The 22,132-nt window shown below is 35.6% G+C and overlaps 1 protein-coding gene and 1 pseudogene across 3 annotated transcripts in view; one reads left to right on the top strand and one right to left on the bottom strand.

Moving 5' to 3' along the window:
• RUFY2 (RUN and FYVE domain containing 2) overlaps positions 1–22,132 on the bottom strand; it is a 54,676-nt gene that overhangs the window by 19,267 nt on the left and 13,277 nt on the right. For 2 of the 3 annotated variants that reach the window (XM_024765546.1, XM_024765547.1), the window contains exons 3-13: positions 21,501–21,618; positions 16,375–16,476; positions 14,547–14,670; positions 14,292–14,353; positions 13,169–13,234; positions 10,206–10,275; positions 7,896–7,997; positions 7,642–7,758; positions 6,629–6,796; positions 4,581–4,678; positions 2,030–2,149 (exon numbers count right to left, since the gene is read on the bottom strand). In XM_024765546.1, coding sequence (XP_024621314.1) covers positions 2,030–2,149; positions 4,581–4,678; positions 6,629–6,796; positions 7,642–7,758; positions 7,896–7,997; positions 10,206–10,275; positions 13,169–13,234; positions 14,292–14,353; positions 14,547–14,670; positions 16,375–16,476; positions 21,501–21,618 — 1,147 coding nt within the window. Of the gene's footprint in view, positions 1–2,029; positions 2,193–4,580; positions 4,679–6,628; positions 6,797–7,641; positions 7,759–7,895; positions 7,998–10,205; positions 10,276–13,168; positions 13,235–14,291; positions 14,354–14,546; positions 14,671–16,374; positions 16,477–21,500; positions 21,619–22,132 lie in introns of those variants that run through there. The other variant, XM_024765548.1, reaches the window with a different exon arrangement.
• On the top strand, positions 16,865–19,685 carry LOC112413530 (60S ribosomal protein L35a pseudogene; annotated as a pseudogene).

The following is a 22,132-nucleotide window of genomic DNA, read 5'->3' as shown; positions in this document are numbered from 1 at the left end:
AAAAAAAAAAAAACTATGAAGACCAAAAGAAAGTGGCAAAACACTTTTCAAATGCTGAAAGAAAAGAACCGTCAACTCAGAATTTTAAGGATATTCTGAAAATATCCTTCAGAAATAAGGTGAAATCAAGACATTCTCAGATGAAAGAGAACTAAGGGAATTTGTTGCCAACAGACCTACCTTAGAAGAATGGCTAAATGAAGTTCTTCAGACACAAAGAAGGAAACTTGGAGCATCAGGAATGAAGAAAGAACAATAGAGAGTTTTCTAAATTATGTTTAATGGTTGAAGCAGAAACTATATCATTGTCTGATGTGGTTCTCAATATTACATAGAGGAAATATTTAAGCAAATTATACTGTAAAAAAGAGAACGTAAAAAGACCTAAGTGGAGTTAAGGCTTCCACACTTCCCTCGATATAGTAAAATGTTGATACCAGTGGTGAAAAGTTGCAGATATATGGTACAATGTCTAGAGTAAACACTTTAAAAAATCTATACAAAGAGATACACTGAAAAATACTATAGATAAATCAAAAGGGAATTCTAAATAATGTTCAAGTAACCCATGAGAAGACACGAAAAATCGAATAGAGGAATGAAAATACACAAAACAGCAGATTTAAGCTCTAACATATCAACAATTATACTAAATGTAAATAGGCTAAATACATCCTTAAAAGAGAGATTGGCAGAATGGATAAAAAACATGCACTATAGGAAACTTACTTCAAATATAATGATACACATTAGGCTGAAATTAAAAAGATAGAAAATGTAAACATTAATCTTTTGTTTACATGAAAACATTAATCAGAAGAAAGCAGGAGTGGCTATGTTAATATGAGATAAAATAGACTTCAGAGCAAATAAAACTACCAGAGACAAAAGCCACATTATATAATGATAAAAAGGTCAATTCACCAAGAAGACACAGCAATCCTAAATGTGTAGGCACCAAACAACAGAACTCAGAATACAAGAAGCAAAAACTGATAGAACTAAAAGTAGAAATATACAAATCCACAATTATAGTTGGGATAGTTCAACAAATACTCTCTTGATAACTGATAGAACTACTAGACAGAAAATCATCAAGAATAGAAAAGAACTTAAAAACACCTCAATGGATTTAAAGATAGCTTAGCAAGTTACACATCATACATGGTATGTGATCTTGTGAATGATCTGTTAAACATAATATTGGGTTGGCCAAAAAGTTCGTTCGGGGTTTTCTGGAACATCTTATGGAAAAACACAAATGAATTTTTTGGTCAACCTTTGACCAAAATTTTTGGATTTTTTGGTCAACTCTTTATTTTCTATTGTCGTTTTGCTGTTTTCTTTAATAACAAAGTGGTACATATTTATTGGGGAAAAAAATACTGATGTTTATAAAGTAAAAAGTAAAATACCCCTGTCAATTTACCATCACTCCCTTGAGATAACCATTTTCCAGAATCTGTATTCTTTAAACTCTTTTCTATGTATATGTAAATACACACATACACAGTTTTAATTTTATAAAAAATGGGATAATACTTAGCATACTGTCTGCAACTTACTTTTTTCAACTCAGTGACATATACTGACATCTTTCCTAGCTGGTAATATATAGATCTATCATATGAAGTACTAATAAAAATGTTTTCAGAAAATATCACTTCCTTTCATAATGTAAGCTCCTTTGAGTTACAAAGGCCTATTATACTCAGTATCTAGAAACATAATGGCCGTCAGATTAATGCTGAACAACAGCAAAAAGAATAAAAGTCTCCTTGAGCAAGAAGACAGCAAGACAGTTGAAAGTACTCTATAAACAATAAAGGGAGCAAAAACATAAGTTTTATCACAATTATGCTTTCTAGTTTTTTTTTCTTTTTTCTTTTTTTGGAAGGAGAACTCCACAACCTAGCCAGCATCATTAAATAAATAAAAATATAGGTTGTCTACCATTATGTGCAAAAAAATGGGGGGGGAAGAGGGGGAAATTATGTTAATACAAGTATTTATTTCCAAATATACTCACAGCTGTTTCTCCTTTTGGGAGATTTGTTTCTGCAGACTGTCGAATTTACTCTGGCATTCTTGTAGATATTTCTTGTCCTCATCTTCAGTGTCCATTTGCGCCTTCTCTGCTTGCTGCAATCTGGTGTAATTCAAATCAACTTTGGGTAAAACTGAGGCTAGAACTAGGGTGTAAAAGGGTGAAGAAGACAAATAAAAGAAAAATGGGGAAATAGAAACATTTCTAAATGAAAACAAAGTTTGGGGGAAAACTCACAAACTCAAACGTGAAAGAGCCACACAATGTCTAGAAATTGTTTTGTGATTTTTTTTTCAATATAACACATAATATACCCAGAATACTATCTTCAAATGTGCTTTATTTCTTTTTCATAATTAACAATGCAAAGCAATATAGCCTTTACCACTTATGTAAAGCATAATGAGTTAACTTTCAAAGTATAATACGTGTGTTACTGCCTTTTTACAAAACCATGAAAGTATAGTACTTATGTCTACACTAGGTGAAGAAGCCACATTGTTATATATTATGCTAGGATGTGTATGCTAGGAATCAAGTGTGCTACAAGGCCAAGAGCAAAGACCTGCAATTACTTCAAATAACAGCCAAGTCCTCCCTATAGAATCTTTATACATTTACTAAATTATGCCAATGTTTTGTGTGTGTGTATATGTGTTTTAAGATTCAAAAGAATTTATTACTAGTTGGCAACATTCTCTAGAGATCATTTTTGTTCCTCATCACTGAATTTTTAAAATTAGCTTAAAATGTGTATTTCTTTTTTTCTGCTTTTATTTGTAAGTCATTGCTTCTCCCTGTGCTTAGCTCCACTCCCTGCCTCCTATGGCCATCTAGGATTTCTTAGATTTAACATCACTACTTTTATAAGAAAACATCTCCCAAGTATTCAAGGGACATTAAGTCCTCATAGGGGATCAAAAGAGAAATTTCTATTCAACTAACCAAAAAAATTACCTCTTCTTTTCTGCCTTAAAACCATGCCAATGGTGCAACCCTCACACATTTCAAAAGTATAAAGGCCACTTCCAAAAAAAGAGAGTTAAGTGTAACATTCAAGTTATTTCTAAATCTAAATTTAAATTTAAAATATTAAGATGGAGAGATGGGAGATCCAAGCTTTTCTCTAAGGGTACAGAAATGAAAATAAAAGTCAGAGTGAGGTAGGCCTTGAAGTTGTGCTATCACAGAAGAGGGCTAAGGGGAACTGGAAAATCAAGGAGCTAAAGCATAAGATGATGGCCAATCTGGGTTATAAACTATTTTAAAACATAGTAAAAAATCAGTAAAGGAGCTAGTAGGCAAAGAGTGGGCCAATGGGGAAAAAAGTCTGTGCCAACACATTGTGAAACCAAAGATTAACTTATTATTAAACAATTTTTACATTTTCCATCAAAAAGTAGCTAAAAAGATAAAACTGCATTCGAAAATTCTGACCTTCAAAGGGTCAATACTCAAATAAGCCCTTGTGCACAAGGTATGAGGAATTTTTGGAAATCCAAGTGCACCCACTCTGCTTTATGGCAGTGTATTACCACAGCAGCTGATCAATAAGTGTACAGGGTTCCTAATACCCTTTCACAATACATAATAGCATAAATTCTTTTTCAATTTAATATATTATAAAATTGTTGGTTCTCTTTTAGTCTGTTTGAATACAAGTGGTTTTCAGAAAGATATATCTTTGACCAGCTTGTACTGGTCCTGAGTGTCACTGCTGGCACATTTCACCAATGACATTGCAATTGTTCTAGTTTGAGTTAACAAATCATTGTCACTTCATAATGGAATGGACAGAAATCAAAAACAGAAAAAGGTAATAAAGATGTCCAAAATGTAAAAATGGGGATAAAGAAAACAAAAAAGAAAAAAGAAGAAAGAGGATGTCAATAAAAGAATATTCATGTCAATAAAGCATTAATAGTTATGTTTTTCATAAGTAGATTCAAAGAAAGCAATGATAAGACATATGTTGACACCAACATGACAGGTCAATGGAAATACATTACACTTTCCAACAATAAAAGTGAAAAATGCCAATATAAAACAATTCAATTTAAACAAAATTATTTCCTGGGTTAGGTTGAGGGTCCTAGCTCAAAGAAACACAACTAAACTGCCAACTCAGAAAGCTTGATTTCACATAAAGGGATGGTGAATGACAAGGGATATGACAATCAATATGCATGGAAATCAATCAGGGATAATTCCATCATGGATTTTGTTCGTTTTTCACTTTTTCGAGGTTTTTGTTTGTGTATTTGTTTTATGTAATACATTGAACCAAATGAAACTGCCAATATTAGGCCTTTCTAAAAAAATCTACAAAATGGCAAGTTCAAATGAATCAGGCTAATATAAAGCAACTTGATTCCATGCAACAACCAAAACAAAAAAGGCAAAATTCTGCTGGGCTTTAAAAAGAATTCCTAATCTAAATTTTCCTAATGGTCTTTGTGGCAGGTGTCAGAGTTGAATAAAGAAAAGGGGGGTAAAGAAAGGAAAAAAGAAACTAAGACTGGAAATGCTGTACCTTTGTTCCAGCTGCCTCATGGCTGCAGTAATTTTATTGGTTTTTTCTTCTAGTCGGGCAATTATTTCATTTTTTTCTTTCAAATCAGCTTCAGAACCCTATTTAGAAAAACATAAAAGCTACAGTGGTTTTGATTTTTAAACCTGAATATCTATAAGCTTTGTATATCATTTTGCTATGGGACTGTTACTTTGAAATGAGCAGAGTTTATTTGTTGATTAAAATACTCCTAGATGCACCCCTATGTTCATAGCAGCACTATTCACAATAGCCAAGACATGGAAACAACCTAAATGTCCATCAACAGATGAATGGATAAGGAATACGTGGTACATATATACAATGGAATACTACTCAGCCATAAAAAAGAAAGAATGCCATTTGCAGCAACATGGATGCAACCAGAGATTATCATACTAAGTGAAGTAAGTCAGAAAGAGAAAGACAAATACCATATTATATCGCTTATATGTGGCATATAAAATATGACACAAATGAAACTATCTACGAGACAAAAACAGACTCACATACAGAGAACAGACCTGTTGCTGCCGAGGGGGAGGGGGAGTGGGGGAGGGATAGACTGGGAGTTTGGGGTTAGTAGATGCAACATATAACATATAGAATGGATAAACAACAAGGTCCTACTGTATAGCACAGGGAACTATGTTCAATATCCTGGGATAAACCATAATGAAAAAAATATAAAAAAGAATGTATATATAACTGAGTCACTTTGCTATACAGCAGAAATTAACACAACATTGTAAATCAACTATACTTCAATAAAAAATAAATTAAAAATAAAATAAAATACTCCTAGATATAAAGCAGTACTACTACAACTAGTCTTCATTTAAAATGTAATAAAGGGAGAATTCCCTGGTGGTCCAGTAGTTAAGACTCTGAGCTTTCACTGCCGAGGGTGCTGGTTCAGTCCTGGTCGGGAAACTAAGCTCCCACAAGCTGTGCAGCAAGGTCAAAAAAAGTAATAAAGGAAAAAAAACCTCAACCTTCAATATTTTCAGAAGATGACAGAATAAACTCGTGTAAAATATGCTATTTTTTCAAATTAAATTGTAAAGGGCTTTTGGCAACAAGTCTACTTAACAGCAATGTCATTTTATTAGAAAATTTGTAACAATTATAGTAAAGCATTTCAATCAAAATTAAATCTCTTAGGACTACACTGTGTAAAGAAGTTTACAAAAATGTCTTGCACATTTTGACTGAATTTTCCCAAAAGATTTAAGCTTCATCTGTTAATCTGTCAGCATTAAGAAACAAACTCAGGTAATTTTTTTGTTTGTTCTTTGACATTGCTACATTTCTTCAGCTTCCATTTAGGAAGTCACTGGTTTTTACTACAGACATGGCACAATTAAAATGGGCTCATAGGGCTTCCCTGGTGGCGCAGTGGTTGGGGGTCCGCCTGCCGGTGCGGGGTACGCGGGTTTGTGCCCCGGTCCGGGAGGATCCCACATACCACGGAGCGGCTGGGCCCGTGAGTCATGGCCGCTGAGCCTGCGCGTCCAGAGCCTGTGCTCCACAACGGAAGAGGCCACAGCAGTGGGAGGCCCGCGTACCGCAAAAAAAAAAAAAAAAAAAAAAAGGCTCATCTCCTAAAAACCGAATCTTTCATACAAACATTCATTTTCAATTTTTTTTTTTTTTGGCTGCATCAGGTCTTAGTTGTGGCACACGGGATCTTTTGTTGCAGCACACAGGATCTTTCATTGCAGTGCATGGGCTTCTCTCTAGTTGTGGGGTACAGGTTTTCTTTTCTCCAGCTGTGATGCGCAGGCTCCAGGGCACATGGGCTCTGTAGTTTGCGGCACGCAGGCTCTCTAGTTGAGGCGCGTTAAGTCCAGTATTTGTGGCGCGAGGGCTTAGCTGCCCCACTGCATGTGGGAACCTAGTCCCCGACCAGGGACGGAACTCCATTCCCTGCATTGGAATGTGGATTGTTTACCACTAGACCACCAGGGAAGTCCCTCATTTTCAATTTATATAACAAGAAGTTCCAAGAATTTAAGAACATTCCTTACCTGCAACTTTTGATACATCTCTATGTTAATTGCTTTAACTTCCTCTAGTTGTTGTCGAAGGCCTATCAGAGTATCTTGTTTCTCATGGATATCTTTCTCCAACAACTTCATGGCAAGTTCAATCTCATGTTTCATACTAACTTGTACCGCGAGCTCATTCTCCACATCCTGCAATTCAATACAGCCTCAATTCACACACTGCTTCAGGATGTCAAAGTCAGATACACAACAATTAATGACAACAAAAAACAGTTACTATTTATTATGCAGACTACTCATTTTGAGTTATAAGCCCCACTACAGGGAATCAACTAGGCCCTATAAGAACATTCTAAATATTTTCAAATGCATGTTTTGTTAAATGAAAGCATTTTCCACATTGTATTAATTATCACTATTTTAATGGCTAGAGAATTATGTATTCTTATGCCTCATAAACTCAGTATTAATTTTCCTTAAACAAAGAAATGAAGTAGTCCATATCAGTAAAGGCCAAAGATAAATCAAAAACCCCATTTCACAAACAGTTTTAATTTCTTCTCTTCAAGAATTTTACATCAGAAGGATCCTAACATTAAAGACAAAGAGCAAAAGGGATGGAAAGGCTGGCAATACTCTCTTCTTGACCTGGGTTGGTTACACAGGTATTTATGTTATAATCCATCAAGCTACATATTTGTATTTTTCTGTCAGTATTTCATAATTTAGAAAGGTTAAAAAATAAGTTAATTTTAAATATGACTTTACTACTTGAATATTGATATCTGAATACATCATTCTATTCTATTTTTTGTAATGCTGGTCACAATATACTCATTTCACAAACACAGACTGTAACACAGTTTAAAAACACTGTTTAAAAAACACTGACACAATGGGATTTTAAAGAATCTGAAGGGACTAAGGGGATCAGATTGCTATCCTACACCAAGGAAGATAAGGCTGATAGAGATTTTAGGTGGTGCTTAAGGGTAAACTATGATTTTTTCTAATGTAACTGTAATGTAACCTACTTGTCTTAACTGAGATTCATCTCGAAGCTGCCTTCTGGCTTCATTGTACATTTCATCTAGCCCCTGCCTAGAATGCTTATATGTTTGAAGCTCAGTTTCCACATCTACTTTGGTAACCTAGGAAGAAAACATAAAACTTTTAATTCTATAATCACTACTATTCATACAGCACAGATATATCCAGTCTATGCAAAAGTCCCCAAAAGGGCTATTTCTGATGCAAGACAATCTGTCTGCAATCAATCTATACTTACTTCTAGGTGCTGCTGTGTTTTCATTAAAATCAATTTATTTTCACTTCGTAATTGATGATTTTCTTCTTGGAGTTTAATGATATTATTCTTTGCTATTGCTAACTAAAAATAAAACAGGGGCAAGAAAAAAAGATTTTAAACATCTGTATTTATACTTGCTTTACAGGTTATGTTCATGACTATAACAATAGAAAATAAAATTCGAAAACTTGTAAAATATCTCTCACATCTACAGAAATTTTCATAAGAAAAATGTGCTCCTATTATCCCAAGATACCAATTAAAGGAATTATACTCTTATTTCTATTTCCTTTTGTTAACCAGTCAAATCGTATGTTAGTAGAAACATATTGCTTATCTGATTTATAATATGCCCTGAATACAAAGTGCATGAGTAAGCATATGAAGAATTATATATGGTAAACAGTAAGACTGTAAAGACTTGTGTAAAGGCAAAAACATCTATAAGGGAAGTTCTGCTATTATTGAAAATGTAACACAGAAATTCATGATAATCAAATAGGACACCCTTGTGAAATCTGGGCATGCTGAGTGACTGACGATCACAAATATGAGACAGCTCTCACCCTCAGAGTTAAATATGAATGACTAAGTGACTTGGCTCTGAAGCCTAGAATGAAAAGAGGGATCCTAGGAAAGGAAAGCAGGAACTACTCCCCAATGTTGGCTTGCAAATAAATTTCTGAACACTTGGTCAGAAAGGCAACTCGAACTTCACAGTGCGCCTATTATGGTCAAGAGGCACAAACTAGTGAGGAGCTCTCTCTAATGGTCCCAATCTATCAAACTATCAAATGGTCCTAAACTATCAAAATGAAAATGCAGTCATGCAAACAGTCATGTGCTTCCTGGTTTGGGAAAATTAGGCCAATTCTAAAAGAAATATGAATTTTAATTAACATGTAAAGTAGGGTTCATAGCACTAATAACAGATTTCTTCCTCTAGTCTAAATAATTCTGAAAATGGAAAGCAATAATTCTTTTTTATTTATTTTATTTTTATTATTTATTTTTGGCTGCATTGGGTCTTCATTGCTGCGCGGGCTTTCTCTAGTTGCAGCGAGTGGGAGCTACTCTTTGTTGCGGTGTGCGGGCTTCTCACTGCAGTGGCTTCTCTTGATGCAGAGGACGGGCTCTAGGCTCGTGGGCTCTAGAGCACAGGCTCAGTAGTTGTGGCGCACGGGCTTAGTTGCTCCGCGGCATGTGGGATTTTCCCAGACCAGGGCTTGACCCCGTGTCCCCTGCATAGCAGGCAGATTCTTAACCAATGAGCCACCAAGGAAGTCCGGAAAGCAATAATTCTATGGTTACATAGATTTAAAAAAAACAAAAAAAGACAAACAAAAAAACCACAACTTATCTCAAAAGCAACTTTATAAATAGTATTAAAAAGAGACCTGAGGGCTTCCCTGGTGGCGCAGTGGTTGAGAGTCCGCCTGCCGATGCAGGGGACACAGGTTCGTGCCCCGGTCTGGGAAGATCCCACGTGCCGCGGAGCGGCTGGGCCCGTGAGCCATGGCCGCTGAGCCTGCGCGTCCGGAGCCTGTGCTCCGCAACGGGAGAGGCCACAACAGTGAGAGGCCCGCGTACCGAAAAAAAAAAAAAAAAGAGATCTGAGGGAGTTCCCTGGTGGCCTAGAGGTTAGGATTTGGCACTGTCACAGCTGTGGCCTGGGTTCGATCCCTGGCTCGGGAACTGAGATCCTACAAGCTGTGCGGCATGGCCAAAATATTTTTTTTGAAGTTTTAAAAAAAATTTAAAAAAAAATGAGAGCTGGGGTAAATTTCTGGTTCTGCAACCACCAGACAACTACTTCAACAATGCAGGAAACCAGAGCACATGGGATGAGTTTTACACATGGGAGTGTGGAGAAAGGGCGTACACGATCATGGACTGATGCTTGTAAGGAAAAGTAATCTGAATAGGAGAACACGAGAGACAGGATCATTTTAATGGTAATTCCTAACTATAGGTGGTACAGGTCATCCAGGTTAAAAAATGAGACTCATGGCTTATTTATAGAAGAGTTGTATGCATTTCATCTTTGGGGCTCATTTCTAGAAGCTGAGTATCTCAAACAATTCACAGATTCACCTAAGAATTTGCCGGAGAATACATGGTTTCTTTAGAACTTATGATCATCAATTACAACTACACTATAAGTATTCCATCATAATGATGAAAATGTGTTTGTGTGTGTGCACGCTTAATGCATTCATACTTAAAATGGAAAAGGATCACCAATATTAGGTCCATGAAAGGCAATTATCCATGGCTAGGTGACAATACCTCTTCAATCAGCTTAGTATTTGACTTTTCTAAAGAGTCAACTCTTGAATGGAGACTGCTGACTGTGCTGCTGAAATTAATAAAGAAAAAACTCATTCAGAATCACACAAACTCATAAAGGCAAGAAAAAGTATGTTATCCTGGACTCATCATGTTGACTGACATGCACCAACTGCCCTGTCTGAATTTTTGATTTTGGGAAATTTCATTAAGTTGGAGAACTTGATCTGACTAACAGAGCAATAAAATCTGTAGCAAAAGAATAAAATTTTCCATTAAAATTCCATTTGGTGCTGCTCATTATATTTTGCTGTCTTCTTAGGGTCCTTCTTACATTTAACTTATAACATTTAGGAATTAAAATTCCACACAAAGATTACTAAATATTGTTAAAACTAAATTCAAAATTATTTTAAATTTAGGATGAATTTTAAATGTCCACTTTATAATTAAGTGGCTTAATGAAGCTTGTAAATAGTGGTCTTCAACACAAGCTCCATCTGTTCGCCCTCTCCACTTTCATAATAACTTAAAGACCTCCAAACTCACCCATGGTTTGGGAAATGTGAATATGAGACACCCAGCATCAGGTATCCAATCAGCCTGCAGCTAAGCAATCACCCGTCTTTCAAGGATAGAGTCAAAAGTCAGGTTACAGTATATGAACAAATTTGTTCTGTGCATTTTTACTTAAACCGATCAAGATTGGACATTATTGTACATTTTACTGAGTCATTTTTCAAGGCCTGCTTGATTCTACCATCTCAAACTTTCTCTAATAAAATGAAATATGCTGTATACGTTGCAGTAAAATCTATAATAGATTCAACAAATTTTACACTAGCCTCAGAAATAAGTAATGGCATATTAGTTTAACTGATGAAACAAGAAAAATGTTTTTCTACTCATATTAAATCATTTTTAAAATACAATCATTCTTAGGTAAACAACTTGAATTTTTCACAAACAGCACAAGGGTATCCTGATGGTGATATGTAATAAGTACAGGACTAGGAGATGGAAGACCAGGTTTATAGTCCCTGCTTTTCTACTTTGTAATTGTGTCACCTTCAAAGTTGTAAAACCTTTCTGAGCTTCAGTTTCCTTATCTACAAAATCAGTCAATGATATGTGCCCTACTTTTATGTGAGAATCAATAAAATAATCAAAAAGCACTTTTAAAAACAATAAACCCTCAACAGTTTTCTTCTTTAAGTGAAGGATAATACGTGAGTTCTATTTTTTCTATTTTCTATACTTTTGAAATATTCTAAATGTACAAGAACTACTTTCTAAAGAGACAAACAATAAAAAAATTAATACATAAAATATACAAAAGTAAGGTACCAATATTGCTGTAACTGAATAATACACATAATTGAAAAGGGAATGAGAAAGCTCTTCTGAACTGAATGAAATAAACTCTAAAGATAAACAGTTGAGTAAGAATAGTAAAGTACAGACTAGTGTAAAAAGTATGCTACCCTATGTATCTCTGGAGGCATACACAAGAACCTAGTGTATTAATTACTCCCAAAGAAGGAAACCAGATGGTTGGAGATCAGGGAAGAGGGAAATTTTTCATTTTATGTTCCTTTTGAAGTTCGAACCATGTGAATATATTATCTATTCCCAAATAGTGAGTAAAAATTTAAAGTAAATAAATAAGCAGCACAAGGTTGCATTCAGATATACAATCTCAGAAATACAAAATACATATATATATGCATATATTTCCTATATCAATTATTAAAACTCCATGATGAAAAAAGAAAAGACACTGATATAAGATCTTTCTTCTCTCTCCAACTTCAGAGAGAAAGCAAGAATTACAACTTATTAGTTTCTTTTTCTAAAATGGGAAAATGTTTAACTGTATTTTCGGATTGTAATGCATGTTTATTGAGTGAAACTCAGAAAATACATAAAAGTATAAAGAAATTTTAAAATTATTCATAATATCACCCAGAGATAGCCATTTTTGAATTATTCATCTTAGTTAATGAGAACAGTCTGTTTCTAACAATGTAGTAAATATTATTCACTATACCTGTGCTATCTGGTATGGCAGCCATAAGCCACATGTGGCTTCTCTGAATTGAAATGTGCTGTAAGTGTAAAATGCACATTGAATTTTGAAAACAGTACAACAAAATATATAAAATATCTCATATTTCATGTTTCTTTTTTATTTTTTTAATGTGGTCACTAGATATTTTAAATTACCTTTGTGACTCACGTTGTATTTCTACTAGACAGAACTATACTATACTATTTTACATACAAGATCTCAGAAATTCTTCCCAGATAGAGTATTCACTAACAGCTTCAATGACCAGGTGACATTGGAAGGAGAAAACTTCCACCATGGAAGATGACAGTCACACTGACACGTGAAGTCCTTTGAAGTAGGAAAAATGAATTTTTTTTTTTTTTTTTGCAGTGTGTGGGCCTCTCACTGTTGTGGCCTCTCCCATTGCGGAGCACAGGCTCCGGACGCACAGGCTCAGCGGCCATGGCTCACGGGCCCAGCCGCTCCGTGGCATGTGGGATCTTCCCAGACTGGGGCACGAACCCGTGTCCCCTGCATCGGCAGGCGGACTCTCAACCACTGCACCACCAGCGAAGCCCGGAAAAATGAATTTTTGAACTACCAAAATGATATAAACTTTCACCCTATCTAGCCTTTTTTTCTCAAGGGTAGAGGAATAAGTCTGAAATTCTATTTTTAAATGTCTCTGAAGATTCTATTTAAAAATATGACTCTCATTTTCTGCTGAAAATCAGTTATTTCCAATAATTCTCTGTATTCTCAATTTCCATTCACTCTCTATCCCCTCAACCCCTTTTCAAAGATGCTTAGAAAAAAGGAATAGGATTAAGATGACCTGAAGGGGGGAAAAAAAAGAAACCTAAGACAACATCCAAAATGTACTAAGTACCCATGTGTCCATAATACTTACTTCAGTTGTCTATTTAATTCTTCAACATAATTCTTCTGGTCTAATATGGCAGCAATTTGAACATTCCTAGAGGAGGCGAAAAAGCAGCTTTGTGCTAACTGGAAAGGTATTTACTGGGTGACCAAAAAAAAAAAATCTCCACAAAAGATCTAAATTATCTAAAATTGTGTTAAACCATAATGGTAAAACAACGTTATCTTGCCTTTAAAATAAAATTCAAGAATCTTTATAACGATATAGCAGCAAGCTGTGTACTAAATAACTATAACTTTTGTTAAACAAATTATTTGCTAATATTAAACAATACCATTAGTATGTTTTTAAATACTTTTGCATTTATTTATTTAATTAATTTTTTTTTTTTTTTGCGGTACGTGGGCCTCTCACTGTTGTGGCCTCTCCCGCTGCAGAGCACAGGCTCCGGACATGCAGGCTCAGCGGCCATGGCTCACGGGCCTAGCCGCTCTGCGGCATGTGGGATCTTCCTGGACCAGGGCACGAACCTGTGTCCCCTGTATCGGCAGGCGGACTCTCAACCACTGTGCCACCAGGGAAGCCCCATTTATTTTTTTAAGAAATATATTTGACATATAACATTGTGTAAATTTAAGGTGTACAACATGTTAATATGATACATTTAATATTGTGAAATGATTACTGTTATGTCTTAAAATAAACCAGCATTTGTAAGCTTATGAATAATAAGCTTTCATTTCTTTTTATCACAGAAACAGAGCTGACTATTAAAATGGGTCTCTGGGGAATTCCCTGGCAGTCCAGTGGTTAGGACTCCATGTTCTCAGTAACAAGGGCCCAGGTTCGATCCCTGGTCGGGGAACTAAAATCCCATAAGCCATGCAGCAGAACCAAAAAATAAAGAAAGAAAAAAGAAAATGGGTCTCTGAACTACTGGTATGACCAAAAGTCATACTTCAGATTAAAACCTCCTTCTAAGTGATTTTTGCTTTGTAAACCTAGTAAATGGAAGTGAAAACAAAACAAAGCAGGAACTACACAGAAAAAAAGGAAATAAAAACCACATTGCAAATAGATGGACCTCATACTGATTTGTAAAGAGCTACATATAAAATACAACATGTGAAATAACTTATGAAAATCATACCTTTCTTTATTTCCAATATCTTCTTCATTCTTTAAATACATGGAAAAATCAATCACTCCAACCTAAAGTAAATAAAGTTATTCTTATTTAGAGGGTGGAAATTCTACAAGTACCTTTAACACACAACTGACTTTCATCCCTAATTTTTTTCTAGTGTTTAACAGCACTGTTTACAACTTAGAGTAATACCTGGATCAAAGAGGAACAGTACAAACTGAAAACACTCTGCATTTGGCACTAGTCATTCTCACTTACTTGTGAGTCTAAATCCTCTCCCTTTACACACAGATTAGCGTCTATCACATTCAGGCCAACCAGCAGCCCAACAATTACTGCTCCTTCTTCTTCCATCATTAGTGCATGATACTCATAGAATTCACTGTGAAAATTAAAATAATAAAAATCTTACATTACAAATTTATTTTGAAAACTAAATTTTACAATCTTAATACCTTATTACAAGAATGGAACCAATATAAATTAGGTAACTTGCAATTAGCCTTCCTATATGCAAATAACTTAAAAATTTTGAGATTTAAATGTCTATAAAGAAAACGTAAAAGAAACGGACTGAAGGAGATAAAAGAGGAAAAGGAATTTTGAGAGAGAGAAAAGAGAAGCAAACAGAGATTTAAAAAAAAAAAAGGGAGCAGCATTGAGGCCTGGAATGTTTGTGACTCTCGAAAGATACAGTGACTGCTGCTGATCTGATTACGATACTTTTTAGTACAGTTGAATTTTCATCCCAGGATTTATTAAGACGCTTAGGATAAAGACTAATGTGGGGAAACGAACATAAGAAACATTTCAAGTCCATTTTCTAGTCAATGCATTTGGTATATCTGTTGCAAGTGCTCTTAATAGATAAGCATTAAAGATATTTATGGATATCTAGATCCCAAAAAATGTTCAAACAAGAGACTTGTGAAAGAAATAGGACAGCCTAAAAACTAAGACCTGACAACTAATACTCAGAAAACTATTTATCACTGTCTCATGCCTTCCTCAAGAAGTCCCATGTATATTACTTAATCACCTTAATTAACCTTCAGAATATCGCTGAGAAATTGAAGGCGTTTAAAGCATGGTCATTCTCATTTAACAAATGGGAAAACCAAGATGTACAACTGGAGTCACAAGTAAAATAAAAAACGACCAGGGACTTCCCTGGTGGTCCAGTGGTAAAGAATCCACCTTCCAGTGCAGGGGATGAGGGTTTGATCCCTGGTTGGAGAACTAAGATCCCACATGCCGAGGGGCAACTAAGCCCACAAGCCACAACTACTAAGCCTGTGTGCCTCAACTAGAGAGCCCACGCGCTCTGGAGCCTGCACACCACAACTGCAGAGCCCACGTGCCATAACTACAGAGAGAAAACCCACACGCCACAACTAGAAAGAAGCCCACACGCTGCAACGAATAGCCTTAGCACCGCAATGAAAAAGATCCTTCATTCCACAACGAAGACCCGATGGAGCCAAAAATAAAAATAAATTTAAAAGAAGAAAACATTAAAAAAAAAAAAAAGACCAGATTCTCCAAAATATCACAGAGGCACTCTAAGAGAACAAGGGCGAAGAGAGGGGCTGCCATGGGCCCACTCCCTTTGAGAACTGATATCCTTGCTTTGAAAGTCTGTCTTAAACATTTGGCCTTCAATTTTTTTTTTTTTTTTGGCCTTCAATTTAAACTGACAGTTTAAAAAGCGCCCACAATACAATGAAAGCAGTAATTTGGACATTCAAGATCTAAAAAGAAACCTCCTGAATTAAAGCCCCAAATTCCAATACAAATTTTTATTCATAGAATTAACTAATTTAGGAAAAAATTAAAACTTAGAAATACGACATATAAATTTCCACCTTGTCAGCCAATAAAAATCTTACAGTATTCATTTTTCAGGCTAGTTCTTGATCCACGTTATGTCTCCACTATGCTTCTCTATCTCATTTTGCTCCTCCTTTTATTTTATGCCATCGTAATGTATTTTACATATCCTTTCATACTATATCTTCAATCATTTTTGGGAAACAGGATATAAATGAAATAAAAAATGAAAATGAACATGATTTAATGGTAGTACCTCAAGAGATCCCTTTGAATAATTAAGCAACGCAGGTAGTCAGCCATTTTTTTTTGCATGAGGGCTAATCGAAGCCACGCTCTTGCACGACCCAGGGGGGTCCTGAAAAGCAAAACCCAACAGTCAGAAAAGAGCCCCAGCCCAAAGATTATAGACTACATCTTCTATCTTTGTTGAAGTACACAATAAAAAAAAAAGCAATTTATCATGGTTTTATCTTAGTTTCTAGAGCTTCAAGTCAGCTCTTTGAGCATGCAAACCAATCCCTGGGAGCTTTTTAAGTCTCTAAGATAAATCTGCACCTACAGGACATCTAGGTACCATTTTATGTCTTGGAAAAAATGACTCTCTAAATAGTGAGGATAATTCCACAAGAAATATTTTATCAGAATAGGCTTACCCCTCTAAATATGATTATGCAAAATGCATCAATAAAGGCAATATAATGCTCTCAAAAAATAACTGATATTATATCTGAATTTTAAAAATCATGACAAAGCTAAGAAGGTATCTAGATGCTAATTAATTAGAAAGAATCACTGCTTGCTATTTTTCAAATGTTTCTTTTATCCAGTTGTCGTTTAAAATCTCCTCTTTAACGTGGAGGCCTGATGGGAACAGAACTTTTAAAACTACAAATTTGTCTGAAAGGCTGTGGACCAGGCCATTTTTGCTGGCTATAAGCAGTGTCTCTGGGACAGAGGGAGCACACAGCTCTTCTTAAAACTGAAGGTATCCTGCAACCTTACCAAATACGTTGATTAGTTTTAGTAGTTTTCTGGTGGCATCTTTAGGATTTTCTATGTATAGTATCATGTCATCAGCAAACAGTGACAGTTTTACTTCTTCTTTTCCATTTGTATTCCTTTTATATCTTTTCCTTCTCTGATTGCTGTGGCTAGGACTTCCAATACTACATTGAATAATAGTGGTGAGAGTGGACATCCTTGTCTTGGTTACTGATCTTAGAGCAAATGCTTTCAGCTTTTCACCACTGAGAATGATGTTTACTGTGGGTTTGTCGTATATGGTTTTTATTATGTTGAGGTAGGTTCCCTCTATGCCCACTTTCTGGAGAGTTTTTATCATAAATGGGTGTTGAATTCTGTCAGAAGCTTTTTCTGCATCTATTGAGATGATCTTATGGTTAACAACAAAAGATCAGAAAGAGAAATTAAGGAAACAATAAGAGAATAAAATACCTAGGAATAAACCTACCTAAGGAGGCAAAAGACCTGTACTCAGAAAACTATAAAACACTGATGAAAGAAAACAAAGATAACATAAACAGATGGAGAGATATACCATTCTGCTAGATTGGAAGAATCAATATTGTGAAAATGACTATACCACCCAAAGCAATCTACAGGTTCAATGCAATCCCTATCAAATTACCAATGGCATTTTTCACAGAACTAGAACAAAAAATTTTACAACTTGTATGGAAACACAAAAGACCCCGAATAACCAAAGCAATCTTCAGAAAGAAAAATGGAGCTGGAGGAATCAAGCTCCCTGACTTCAGAGTATACTACAAAGCTACAGTAATCAAGACAGTATGGTACTGGCACAAAAACAGAAATATAGATCAAGGGAACAAGATAGAAAGCCAAGAGATAAACCCACGCACATATGGTTACCTTATCTTTGACAAAGGAGGGAAGAATGTACAATGGAGAAAGGACAGCCTCTTCAATAAGTGGTGCTGGTAAAAACGGATAGATACATGTAAAAGAATGAAATTGGAACACACCATACGCAAAAATAAACTCAAAATGGATTAAAGACCTAAATGTAAGGCCAGACACTATCAAACTCTTAGAGGAAAACATAGGCAGAACACTCTGTGACATACATCACAGCAAGATCCTTTTTGACCCACCTCCTAGAGTAAGGGAAATAAAAACAAAAATAAACAAATGGGACCTAATGAAACTTAAAAGCTTTTAGACAGCAAAGGAAACCATAAACAAGACGAAAAGACAACCCTCAGAATGGGAGAAAATATTTGCAAACAAAGTAACTGACAAAGGATTAATCTCCAAAATATACAAGCAGCTCACACAGCTCAATATCACAAAAAACAAACAACCCAATCCAAAAATGGGCAGAAGACCTAACTAGACATTCCTCCAAAGAAGATATACAGATGGCCAGCAAATACATGAAAAGATGCTCAACATCACTGATTAGGAGAGAAATGCAAATCAAAACCATAATGAGGTATTACCTCACACAGGTCAGAATGATCACCATCCAAAAATCTACAAACAATAAATGCTGGAGAGGGTGTGGAGAAAAGGGAACACTCTTGCACTGTTGGTGGGAATGTAAATTGCTACAGCCACTATGGAGAACAGTATGAAGGTTCCTTAAAAAACTAAAAATAGAACTACCATACAACCCAGCAATCCCACTATTGGGCATATACCCTGAGAAAACCAGAATTCAAAGAGTCATGTACCACAATGTTCACTGCAGCACTATTTACAACAGCCAGGACATGGAAGCAACCTAAATGTCCACTGACAGATGAATGGATAAAGAAGATGTGGCACAGATAGACAATGGAATATTACTCAGCCATAAAAAGGAAAGAAATTGAGTTTTTGTAGTGAGGTGGATGGACCTAGAATTTGTCATACAGAGTGAAGTAAGTCAGAAAGAGAAAAACAAACACTGAATGCTAATGCATGTATATGGAATTTTAAAAAGCAGTATGGATGAACCTAGTGGCAGGGCAGGAATAAAGATGCAGATGTAGAGAACAGACTTGAGGGCACGGAGGGGAAGGGGAAGCTGGGACAAAGTGAGAGAGTACCACTGACATATATACACTCCCAAATGTAAAATGGATGGCTAATGGGAAGCTGCTGCATAGCACGGGGAGATCAGCTGGATGCTTTGTGACCACCAAGAGTGGTGGGATAGGGAGGAGGGTAGGAGGGAAGCTCAAGAGGGAGGGGATATGTGGATATATGTATACATAGAGCTGATTTACTTTGTTGTACAGCAGACACTAACACAACATTGTAAAGCATTTATACTCTAATAAAGATGTAAAAAAAAAACTGAAGGCGTTTGTGCTCAAGATGAAAACTAATTCTATCTAGGCAAGAGATGTGATGTGTACAAAGCAAAAAACAACACAGTAACTCCTTGTGGCAAACTGAACTAAACCAGCCATCTGGGGAAAGGTAACCTGTGCTCATGGTAACAGTGGCATGGTTTGCACCAAATTCTGAAGCAACCTTCCTGCTAAGGTCATAGGACACAGAATCGGTGTGATGCTATACCCCTCAAGGATTTAAACTTATTGAAAAGTAAATAAATAAAAGTGTGGATTTGTTCTCTTGCTAAAAAAAATTTAATCTCATATCTGTCTTATCCAAATTCTTATCATTTAGTAAAAATAAAACCAAGTTTTACAGAACATGTATGACTTTTTTAAAGAGAAATACATCGTTCACACTTTTACGTTTTCTTATGCAGAGAACATTTTAGCAGGTAATGTGGGAGGAAACTTAATCTTCACTTCAAACAGCTAGCAACTTTCTTATGGCTTAGCATTTTATTTTATTTTATTTATTGTTTGGCTTTTTAAAAACAATATGAACATGTATCTTCATATTAAAATGAAGCCAAATCTTATATTTCTCTTTTTGAGAGTTAAATTCCCCTTTTCCTCTCTTTGTTAAAAATTGCTACACCTTATATACCATTGTAAGAAATATGAAGTGTGAACATCACTCGCTATTTAATTCTAAAAACTGGGTTTAAATCCTGGCTCTGCCACTTGTTAACTGTAACTTCTTTGATCTTTACTTTTCACATCTATACAATTATCACGATAATAATCTCTGCCCTAAGGTTGATTTAAGCGCTAAATGAGATAAGTCATGTAAAACAATTATCCTGTTACCCTGATACAGTACTCAATGAATAGCTATTTACTTTTATCACTCAATTAAGTACAACTTGCAAACATTTGGATGTTGTGATAACAGAAAACACTACCATATTCCCTATAACATACAAAACCCTAAATTGTAAAGCTAAGAGAAAGCAAACTGATAATCTGACAAAAAATGGTAAGCATAAAAAAAAAGTTATCTCATTCACAAGAATTAAGATAAACTAAAGTAAGCTCTTCTATCTTAATCACACCCTGAAGAACATAAAACCTTAGCCTTAACAGCAAAACACCTGCAAAACATTTTCAACACGCATGAGTCACTAGCTAGAACATTCAGCTTTTAGGACATTTCATATACAGTTTTTCCTCAGTATTTGTGGGGGATTGGTTCCAGGACCCCCTCAGATACCAAAATCCATGGATACTCAAGCCCCTTATATAAAATGGCATAGTATTTTGCATATAACCCATGCGTATCCTCGCATATACTTTAAATCATCTCTAGATTACTTATAATACCTAATATAAAGTAAATACTATGTAAATAGTTGCCAGGGTGTGGCAAATTCAAGTTTTGCTTTTTGAAACCTTCTGAAAAAATTTTTTTTGAATATTTTTGATCCAAAGTTGGTTGTATCTGCAGATGCAAAACCCACAGATATCGAGGGCCAGCTGCACCTTCATCTAGTCAAACAGGCAGATGACAATATAGATCCCAATTTTAAGAATAAAAAAAAGTAATTTGCACAAGTCCTGTGGTACATAAATGGCTTATCAGAGAACTCAAATCTCCTGAGCCTTTGCCCTGGATTTAGCTTAAATCAGTCTTCAAATAGTACAACTGCCTACTACTGCAAACCAGCTTAATACTCAGGAAACAGAAATGCATAATTGATACATCCTATCTTAAAAGAACTTGCCTATTTCCTGCAATACAATGCAGAATTTAAGTAAGTGATATAAGAGTGACTATAATGATAGCAGTATAAAAGAAACAGCACTTAATTCTTATTGAAGGGGCTAAGAAAAATTTCATAAAGGAAATGAAATTTGAGCTAAGCCATAAAGAATAAACAGAATTTTATTAGAAGAGAATGCAATAAGGTTACATAAGGCTGCGAGAAGATAATAAACTAGACTGTGAGGTACTTTTAAGGAATAGTAAATATACTTCTACGGTGAAGGAGGAACAAGTAATAAGATTACTTACTTAAGACCAGGTAAATCCCGGACACTAGCTCCTATTTCTTCTGCTTCTGGGTACAGCTTCTCCACCAGTTCCAAAGGGCCCCATATAGTTTTGTTATAACTCAAAAATGATTTTCTTACTTTAAAAAGAAAATATAATACATGTAACTTCAACTTACAAAACTGTAGTAACCTCATGTTAAATACTTAGTTTCAACATTTCTAACTTAACATATAATTATTCACAGACCTTTCCTCTCTTATCACTACACAGCCCTGTTGATCAGAAGCCTGTTGATTCTGATATTCTCCCTAACAGAAATATGCACCTTGGTCATTTTTCCATATCAGAAATATGCAAGTAGGTAATTAAAGTAGAAGAACAACTAGGCTCACTCTTTTTTTTTTTTAACTTTCTTTTTTTAATAGATATTTATTTTATTTTGCGCAGGCACAATAGGCTGTGGCACACAGGCTCAGTAGTTGCAGTGCACGGGCTCTGTAGTTGGCGTGAGGGCTCCACAGCACACGGGCTCTCTAGTTGTGGTGTGCAGGCTCAGCAGTTGCAGTGCATGGGCTTAGTTTCCCTGCGGCACGTGGGATCTTGGCTCCCCGACCACGGATTGAACCGGCGTCCCCTGCATTGCAAGACCA

The sequence above is a fragment of the Neophocaena asiaeorientalis genome, unplaced genomic scaffold, assembly GCF_003031525.2.
Source record: "Neophocaena asiaeorientalis asiaeorientalis breed wild unplaced genomic scaffold, Neophocaena_asiaeorientalis_V1.1 scaffold31, whole genome shotgun sequence".
NCBI lineage: Eukaryota > Metazoa > Chordata > Mammalia > Artiodactyla > Phocoenidae > Neophocaena > Neophocaena asiaeorientalis.
This window is presented reverse-complemented; position numbering and strand designations above follow the sequence as displayed.